The following is a 10,487-nucleotide window of genomic DNA, read 5'->3' as shown; positions in this document are numbered from 1 at the left end:
GGTCAGTGGGGAATCCAGGACAGCAGAGCACTCAGAATCAGAATCTTCTTTACTTCACCAGAGACCGTCATGCTTAGCAAAGGCAACATCTTAGAGGCTTGGTAGCTTTCTGCACATACATCAGAGGAACAGAGACAGACACGGATTCCTCGAGAGTGCGAGGAATGACAGACAAAACATAAAACCCCATCTGCACTGCACGCTGGACGGCACTTCCTGTCGCAACTTAGCTCTGGTCTTTAATTTTCTGCAGTCCCTGAGCGGGGACAGTGTTCGGCTTTTTAACTTCATTCATTGACCGCCACAGGGTAGAAGTCTACAGGAAAGGTGTCAAGTGTGGGTTCAAGCAGAGCAGAGGTAGGGGTGGACCGGAGGCTGAGGAGCGCCTAGTCGGTTCACTGGCATGCTGAGAATTTTTTAATAAGAGATGGAGCCAGGAAGCAAGTTTGGATTATAAGACATATGTCTAAAGAATTCTAGAACACACACACTTAGTGACATTCACAAAGTGAACCCCATGAAGCCACTCCCGAGTGGGCGTGGCCACCACAGGAGCCTGTTAGCTCCTCCCCAGTCAGAGCTCTCACGCCTCCCCTCCAAGGGCAAATACCATCTCGACTGTGACTATGATTAACTTGCATTTCTGATCCTGTCCTGGCTGGCTGCAACTGTCGACTTGATCAGAGTCTGGGAGGAGAGGCTCAGCAGAGGCATCTCCTGGATCAGACTGCCCTGTGGGACGGTCAGGGGTGACTGTCTTGGTTGGCTGATGTAGGAGGATCCAGCCCTCTGTAGACAGGGCCCATCCCTAGGCAGATGGTCCTGAACTGCACAGGAGATTAAGCTGTCACGAGCGGCGTTCTCACGGGGCCACTGCCCTTCTTTGGCTGTGAGGCGAGTTCCTTGGTTGGAGGTAACGTGTAGAACAGCTGGCCTGCCTTCGGGGTCCTACCGGAGTTCCCTCAGCGAAGGACTATGACCTGGAATTGTGAGCTGAATAAACCCTTTCCTCCCATAAACTGCTTTCGGTCAGGATGTTTTATTTAATACAACAGAATGAAACTAGAGCACTTCCCACAGACGAAACATCCAAGGAGTCAGTTTACTTTTGTTTGTTTCTGAACTTACAGATACTGCTATGTCTGACCATTTCTATTCAATGTAAATTTTAGATTTACCCACGTCACATTATAGTTCATTCATGTTCCTGGCTATATGGTATTCCATTGTATGAACATAACACAATTTTATCATGTCTTCACTATGACAGACATATGGATGGTCTTCAGTTTCAGGGTGTTTAGAATGTGGCTGGACACTGTTGTCCATGTGTCTTGGGGCTTCTATTGGAAAGATGTTCAAGAATGTTCCACTGAGCAATGAAACCAGTGAATCCTACTGTGTTTGCGACTCTGTGTTACAGCCTGTGTTACAGGCTGGGCTGTTTTGAAAGGTGTGCTGGTCTGCGTATCAGTTCTTACAGTGGGAAGAGTTTATTTGGGCTAACATTTCCAGAAGGATAAGAATCCATCATGGCGGGGGAGGCGTGGCAGGTGGTGGCCTGAGCTGAGAGCTTGTATCTTCAAGCAAGCACAGACAGCAGAAAGAGAAGTGGGACAAGGCTTTGAACTCTCAACGTCCACACAGTGACATGCTTCCTCCAGCAGGGCCACACCTCCTAAAGGTTCCATGATCCTCCCCAAACAGTGCCACCAACTGACCGAGTGTCCAAATACTTGGAGCCTATGGGGGACATTCTCATTCAAACCACCACTGTCTGTTAGCATCCAACCAGTGCGAAGGGATGAGGCCAGGGACTCAGCAAGCAGATCATGAAGAGGAGATGGGTGTCTGTGCTCTGTAGTACTGAGAAGCACACACATGTGACTACAACCCCTTCCCCCACTCAACTACTTCAGGTAACTGTACCTCCCACTGCCCTTGACAAAATGGGTGTATCTATCACAGGGCCATGGGAAGGGTTACATGTTTTTAAATCCACTGCACCCAACACAGTAGCTGGGCACACAGTAGGGCACAATGATTTCTAGCTACAACCGCCTTCTCTTTCTCGCTTATTTAGGAAAAAATAAGTTTAAGAATCAAGAAGCCAGTTTCTCTGATTTACACAGGCAAAGACGACGACCCATTTTTCCCCTGGTGTTACATATTTGATCAATTTGTAGTACCATAGTTGAGAAATGTGTCATGAATAAAAATGGCCAGAGCATAAAACTCTAAATCCAAACATCAAATTGAGTGCAACAAATGGCACCATAAATCCCTACAAAGCATTTGAAAAGATCAGAGAAAAACTAAAAACATCTATTTCCAAGTCAAGCCAAAATGAGAAATGTAAATATTCCACCAGATTTTTTTAGATTAATTATTTTTATGTGGTGGGTGAGTGGGTGGGCAGGCAGGTACCCATGAATGCAATGGCTCTGGAGAACGTCAGATCCCCTGGAGCTGGAGTTCTGGTGGTTATAAGCCACTTGATGTGTTGCTGGGAACTGAACTAGGGTCATCTTGAGAGAACAGCGTGTTCCTAACCCTGAGCCGTCTCTCCAGCCCCACCCACCAGATTTTAATTTCACCATTTCATTAATCTGTCATGATCAAGAGGGACCAATTTCCCACCTCATCAGATGCAAGTGTGCTGACAGAGAGAATACTTTAAATGCCCCCATTAAGTCACTTGAAGTTCACTGCAAGAACTGAAAATTGACTGTGTGCGTGGTATTGTTTGCTGAGGAACTTAGGGGGTATTTTCTATTGGTCATTGTTTGGGGACAGAGTCTCATGTAGCTCAGGCTGGCCTCAAACTTGTTCTATAATTGAGGGTGACCTTGTACTCCTGATCCTCCAGCCTCCCCCTGGAGAGTGCTGGGGTCACAGGCAGGAGCCCCCACATCTGCCTCGGCACACCTGGCTCTTAATGGCTCAAAGTCACGTTTAAAAGCCGCTCACCTCCTCTCATTCTGGGTAATGGTGCCGCTCTCCAGCTTCTGCACAGTGGTGGCCAGCACTTTGTTGGCATCATTGGCAAAGTCTAAGTCTCGGACCTCCGACAGGGGGACACACACGATGGCAAAGGCTTCTTTATCTTCTTTGGTCTGGCAGGTTCCAATCTGCAAAGTGTGTCTCCATTACATAACTATGTGATATTCTCTGGAAACTAACACAGATCAGTACTGTCTAAGAAACAAAAGGTAAGAGTGGCCAAGCCAAAGACAGTGATTCCCACAAGCATCACTCACTGGGAAAGGCCGCAGGGCTGCCATGGCTCTCGACGCCCATTTCCTGCCCTGTTCTGAAAGCACATCTCTCTCATGAGCCTTTTTTGCTTCAGTTACAACAGAGTCCAGAAGATGCCCCCTGCAATCCTCTCTTCCCATCTCGGTACATATACTCCACCCCACCCCCAATCAGCTGTCAGACATGCATGTGTCATGAAATCCACTGTAATCATCTCTGATGTTGGTGAAGGTGGACCGTTAGGAACATGCCAGGCATGTCCTGGTCCTATGAACACAGCACTTACCTTCAGCATCACAGGCCTCTCTTCATCCGTGTCTATGGGGATGCTGGTGCTGGTTACCCAGGTGTTGGTGCATAAGTGCCTCAACCGCACATAGGAGTTCCTAAAAGCAAACAATATCAAAAGCAGACTATAAAAATGCAGGAGTGGGGCTGGAGAGATGGCTCAGCAGTTAAGAGCACTGACTGCTCTTGCAGAGGACCTGGGTTCAATTCCCAGAACCCACATGGTGGCTACAAACCATCCTTAACTCCAGTTCCAGGAGAATCCGAAGCCCTCTTCTGACCTCCACTGCATTGCATGACACGGGTGCGCTCACATACATGCAGGCGATACACTCATACACATAAAATAAAAATAATAAAGGGCTGGAGAGATGGCTCAGCAGTTAAGAACACTGACTGCTCTTGCAGAGGACCTGGGTTCAATTCCCAGAACCCACATGGTGGCTACAAACCATCCTTAACTCCAGTTCCAGGGGATCCGACAGCCTCTGCTGGCCTCCGCGGGCATTGGACAACATGGGTGCACTTACCTACATGCAGGCAATACACGCATACTCATAAAATAAAAATAACAAATAAAATATTTAAAATAATAATAAAAATAATAAATAAAATATAAAAGTGCAGGGCTGGCAAGCTGCCTCAGGTGAAGTTGCTTGATATGTGACAGTGCAAGACTGAGCACCTGCGTTCAATCCCAGCGCCCACGGAGGTGGAAGCAGAGACAGGTGGCTCGGTGGGGAAAAGCACATACCACTCTTGCAGAGGACTTCAGTTTGGTTTCGGGCACTCCTATTGGGTGGCTCACAACCCCCCCGTAACTCCAACTCCGGGGGATCTGACGCCCTCTTCTGACTTTTACAGGCATCTACAGTTACATGTGCACATACCCCACACACACGGACACACAATTCATGTACAATACATCGTTTTGTTTTATAAAGGTAGAAAGAGAGAACTCATTCCACAAGTTGTCCCCTGACCTCAACACGAGTGCTGTGGCACACAGCATCCCACCACACACATGCTAATAGTAAATAAAATTTAAATGTTTGAAAATTTAGTAGACTTTACATATTCACATACATATGGTATGAACATAAATAGATCTTAAACTTGCAAATGTCTCAAGATCAGTCTGGTTTCAGAAAGAATTCTTAGACTTCAGACTGCCTCAGCGTGGGAAGCATTCATGGTTCCTTGAGTCCTAGAGTCTGGACCAGCAGCATCACCACGGAAACTGTCAGAAATGCAAACCCTAAGACCCCACTAGTCCACTGCATCAGAAACACTGTTGAAGAGAGGTCAATGATGACTAATTCCGAGGGATTTTCAAGATCACTGAATCTACCAACAGACACCCTCTACCTCCACTCACGAAGCTGCTGTGGTCATTTAAGGAAATACGCACTGTAGCTAAGTAAATAAATCAGAGTGGCCCGGCAGGCATTTTCAGCCTGGAGCTGAGCAAGGAGCCACATGACCTCATGGCCGTCTAGCTGTAGATCTTACACTGTAAAGTGTCTTTTTTATCTATTTATTTTTATGTGTATGAATGTATTGCCTGCATGTATGTACATGCACCCGTGTCATGCAATGTCCCAAAGACGGCATCAGTTCCCCTGGAACTGGAGTTACAGTCAGTTGTTGGCCGACATTTTGGTCAGGTTGGATTCGAGCCCGGGTCCTTTACAAGGGCAGCCAGTGCTCTTAACTGCTGAGCCATCTCTCCAGCCCCAGCAGTGTCTTTCTCGTGGTCTGCTTAGTGACATTTTTTTTTTCAGATTTCTTGCTTTTTGTTGGTGGTCTTGGTGTTTAGCACGACCCCCGTTTTAGAAGTGCTGGCTGGAGTTCCGAGAACAGAGAGGATGAGCTCACTGGAGAAGGAAATAGTTGTCAGGGCTACAGTGTAGAGAGAAGCAGAGGCAAAAAATGAATCAGAACAAAGTCTGATCACACAGGTGTATAAAAATACATCATGGCGTTGGAGAGATGGCTCAGTGGTTAAGAGCGCTAGGCTGCTCTTGCAGAGGACCCAAGTTCAACTCCCAGCACCCACAAGACAGCTAACAACCATCTGTAACTCTAGTTCCAGGGGATCTAATACCCTCTTCTGACCTCCACAGGCATTGCACAACACGGTGCATTTACCTACATGCAGGCATAACAGTGACACACATAAAATAAAAATAAATTTTAGCTGGGTGTGGTGCACACCTTTAATCCCAGCACTTGGGAGGCAGAGGCAGGCAGATCTCTGTTCAAGGCCAGCCTGGTCTACGTAGCGAGTTCCCGGGCAGCTGAGGCTACTGGGAGACCCATGAAGCCATTTTCATGCATGCTAACTTTTAAAAAATTAAGGTTTTATCTTTAATTATGTGCATATGTGTGTAGTCTGTCAGTGGGCATGTGCACATGACTACAATGTCTGTAGAGGCCAGAAGAGTGTAGCTAATCGCCTGGAGCTGGTGAGCTGCCAGACATGGGTGCCAAGAGCCAAACTCAGGTCCTCCGGAGGAGAAGTACAGGATTTAACCACTGAGTCACCTCTTTAGCGTCCTCCCCCCAAAAAAACTTTTTAAAGAAACTGCTTGTGGTAGGTAAGCTTCATTGGGCATGATTATTTACCATGAATTCAATGTAAACAATCAACAATGCATGCTGTACAAGGTGCCTTTAGACTCTCACAAAGCAAGCTTGCATACTGACTGGCATCTTGTGACCAGGCGCTCACAGGACTCTCTCTGTATTTCCTTGAGGAGCAGTCGTTCACGTTTGCCCAGTTCTTGAGTCGTGAACGAGAACTGACTATCCGTGCACCATTGTGACGGAGTGCCTGAGAAGGAGACCTAGGACTTCACTCCCCTGGAGCAGTACCATCTCTACCTAATCTCTTATTACCATTATTTCTTTACCAAGCACGTGTACTGTGCCTATTTAAAGAAAAGCCTGTTATGCTCTCTCCCTCGAGGGTGATTAGTGTTCAACCCAAAACTGACACATAAATATGTCATACAACCTAAAGTGCAAAATTTCAAAGCCAACCAGAGGATGTGACATAAAATGCCAACAGCCTCCAGGAAACATTCATTTGCTGTCATGACTCTATTCATCCATAAAAGTAGACAAAACCAAAGTGAGGTTCAAAAATCTAAAGTGACAAGCACATAACCCTTGTCCTGATAATCGTAACTATCTCTCCCTCAGCTCTCTGCATCCTCTGCACTGACCTACGTAGTAGACGCTGCCTGGAGACCCATGAAGCCATTATCGTGCATGCTAACTTTTTAAAAAATTAAGGTTTTATCTTTAATTATGTGCATATGTGTGTAGTCTGTCAGTGGGCATGTGCACATGACTACAATGTCTGTAGAGGCCAGAAGAGTGTAGCTAATCCCCTGGAGCTGGTGAGCTGCCAGACATTGGTGCCAAGAACCAAACTCAGGTCCTCTGGAAGAGAAGTACAGGATTTAACCACTGAGCCACCTCTTTAGCGTCCTCCCCCCCAAAAAATATTTTTAAATAAACTGCTTGTGGTAGGTAAGCTTCATTGGGCATGATTATTTACCATGAATTCAATGTAAACAATCAACAATTCATGCTGTACAAGGTGCCTTTAGACACTCACAAAGCAAGCTTGCATACTGACTGGCATCTTGTGACCAGGCGCTCACAGGACTCTCTCTGTATTTCCTTGAGGAGCAGTTGTTCACGTTTGCCCAGTTCTTGAGTCGTGAACGAGAACTGACTATCCGTGCACCACTGTGACAGAGTGCCTGAGAAGGAGACCTAGGACTTCACTCCCCTGGAGCAGTACCATCTCTACCTAATCTCTTATTACCATTATTTCTTTACCAAGCATGTGTACTGTGCCTATTTAAAGAAAAGCCTTTTATGCTCTCTGCCTCGAGGGTGATTAGTGTTCAACCCAAAACTGACACATAAATATGTCATACAACCTAAAGTGCAAAATTTCAAAGCTAACCAGAGGATGTGACATAAAATGCCAACAGCCTCCAGGAAACATTCATTCGCTGTCATGACTCTATTCGTCCATAAAAGTAGATAAAACCAAAGTGAGGTTCGAAAATCTAAAGTGACAAGCACATAACCCTTGTCCAGATAATTAACTATCTCTCCCTCAGCTCTCTGCGGATTCTCAACAATGTTCATTTGGGGTCATCTCCAATTTGGGATCAGGATACTCTCGACCTGTGTACCTCTCAAGTCAGTCTACACTGCTGGGTTCTAAACTGGAGTGAACATAACCCAGCGTAAAGGTTATGATTTGCAAAGATCTGGAAGCTGAATAACCCTCTGTATAAACCTCTGCGACCATGTAAAGAGTTGTGCTGTCAGGAGGCTGTGCTAAGGTCTGGATGGTGCGGTACCAGGGGACCACCACAGCATGGTACAGAGTGCAGACCTTACATTCCGGTGCTCCAGCATCAAATCCCACCTCAGAAGCACAGCATAGGCCACTAGCTCCCAAATTCTGCCTCACACCATCCAGGAAACTCTGAACAATTCCAGGGCCCAGGATGCACCACATAACAGTTAAAACGGTGTCTGGGAGTGCAAGGCAGGCATCAGTATGTGGATTGCCAAGTGTCCCCATAGAGGATTGGCAGGGGCTGCTCTAAGCCCTTGAAGCAAAAAGTCTAGCCTGAAAATTGACTACAGGCATTTTCTGAGGTTGGTTTAAAAAAAAAAAAAAAGCATATTCTTATTCCAAGGCCCTGACTCTAGAAGAAAGAATCACAAGATGCATTCTTATGAGATCCCCACAGGTGACTCAGTACAAAATCAAGTTACTGTGGACTGCTGTGTCTCTGAGCATAACGGCCATTTCCAGCTTAATCAGAGCAGCTGTGACTGATTGTAAGCGACCCTCAGGATTGGATCTGTTGATGGAGGAGGTGTGGGGAGGTCATTAAACACTCCCCTGAGATGCCTGCCCCTCCTTCCTGCACCCCTCCCTCTCCGGACTCTATGCTAGTCTACCCCAGCTACACATGGTCTCGGGAGGTGCCAGAGCACACTGGAGGTACAATATTGGCAGAAGAGAGGACCCATCTGCACAGCTGTGAGGAGGTTGTCATTCATACCAGGGTGGGGCTCTGTGGTGATGCAGCTGTGTGGGGGTCACCCACACTTCCCTAAGTAACCTCTTGTCCATGCTCCTACAAGCAAGCCCAATAAACTTGCTGTTTGCCCAAGCTGACTTGGGTGGTACCGTTCTTTCAGTCTGATGTTGACATTCTATTTTTGGAAACATGTTCACATCCCTCTAGGAAAAGTTCACACAGTAAGAGTTTGAAGATGGAGAAATGCTGTATTGCATGTTGGGATTCCTTTGGGTTGTTTTTTGATGTTTTGTTTTGTTTTTTGGTCTTTTTGAGACAGGGTCTCCCTGTAGCCCCTGCTGGCCTGGAACATACTATGTAGATCAGGCTGGCCTCGAACTCACAGAGATCTGCCTGCCTCTGCCTCCTGAGTGTTGGGATTAGAGGCGTGTGCCACCACACCCGGCTGGGTAATGCTTTTAAAAAATGTAAAGTCCACGTCCTACCCTGAGACTGTCTTGCTACTCTGAGAAAGACCAGGGCCTGTGTAGATCTTTCTCACTTAAGTTCATTTGAGAAGGCCTGTTACATCTCAGCCTCTGGTCTCTGACCTATGAGGGTTGCTGGCAGGGCTAAATCAGATAATATTTATAAAGAACTTGACACAGGGCTTAACACATAGAAAGTACTCAAGCGTTTTATAGTGAGAGTAGTTATTAAAAGTCTTGACACAGGGCTTAGCACGTAGAAAGTACTCAAGCGTTTTATAGTGAGAGTAGTTATTATTAAAAGTTAATTGTTAGCTGTAATACAGTGAGTGACAGCTGAATCCACAGTAATACAAATTCTATACAACATGGAAAAGAGCTTCAACCATTCTGAACAGCAGTAGTTAACACCTCCATGCAAAGCGAGGCTCAGGGCTTTATGGGAGGTCTGTGCACCTAACCTTAAATTCCCATCACTGTTTCCTTAAGCAAACTCTCCTGCATTCAAGAAAGACGTTTGTTTCTACGGATTTCTGTTTCAATTAGTTAAGTCACAATGACGCTGTAGAAGCTCACCCTGGAGGACAAGGCAGACACCTGCATCAGATCAAGCCTTCAGACAGCATCTCTTTAGAGGCTGCACTGGTGGACAGGGAGGAGGGGGAGATGGACTACATACCAGGTCACCATTCTTCAGTTCCTCATAGAACATGTGAACATGTGAGATACTGCACCAGGAACCCACAGAGCCATGCCTGCATTTCTTTGTGGGTCCCCTAAGCGAACCACTGTCCTGTGCCAGGCCCAAGTGCAACTGTCCCATCGAGGGCAAATTAGAAACATCCCACTTGGCCTAACAAGGGAGACAAGGAGTCTGGAGAATACAAAAGAGCTAACCTACAGCCGTCACATCCAAGCAGAAGGGCCAAGGCTCCCTCCGCTCCTCCTCCGTCTCCGTTCCCTTCCTCTCACTTAGGTCTGTCTACACTAACGTCATTATTATCCCCAACCACCTAGTATATTTCAAGATGGCTCCATTTCCTGGTACTGCTGCTTAAACTGTTCCTCCCAGACAGAGATGACTCGATTTCTTGAAGTCTTTCCTCAAATGTCCTACCCGACAGATGCCACGTCTGCACGCTCTGACCTAGAAGCTCTTCATCGCCTAGGAATTTTCTTTGAAGCCTTTTCATTTCCTGAGCTCATCTCTCGTGGTTATTGGACAGTGTGCTGCCTGCCTTCCCATTTGAAGGTAAGTATACACCAGTTCCCTGTCTTTGCCCTATGCCCTGGGCAAGGCCTAGATTGTAATCAACACTCAATAACTGTTTCTTGACTGAATCACTAAATGAATGCGGTAAGAATCTGACATAATCAAGGGAAATGA

The 10,487-nt window shown here is 46.5% G+C and overlaps 1 protein-coding gene across 1 annotated transcript in view; it reads right to left on the bottom strand.

Annotated features, from left to right (window-relative positions):
* Positions 1-10,487, bottom strand: part of LOC103748060 (inositol 1,4,5-trisphosphate receptor type 2-like) — a 94,325-nt gene that overhangs the window by 83,317 nt on the left and 521 nt on the right. The window contains exons 2-3 of the mRNA XM_029554795.1: positions 3,545-3,644; positions 2,971-3,131 (exon numbers count right to left, since the gene is read on the bottom strand). Of these exons, the coding sequence (XP_029410655.1) occupies positions 2,971-3,131; positions 3,545-3,644 (261 nt within the window). The remainder of the gene's footprint in view (positions 1-2,970; positions 3,132-3,544; positions 3,645-10,487) is intronic.

The sequence above is a fragment of the Nannospalax galili genome, unplaced genomic scaffold (genome assembly GCF_000622305.1).
Source record: "Nannospalax galili isolate Female #2095 unplaced genomic scaffold, S.galili_v1.0 scaffold2785, whole genome shotgun sequence".
Classification (NCBI taxonomy): domain Eukaryota; kingdom Metazoa; phylum Chordata; class Mammalia; order Rodentia; family Spalacidae; genus Nannospalax; species Nannospalax galili.
Note: the sequence above shows the minus strand (reverse complement) of the source record. Positions and strands in the feature narration are given on the sequence as shown.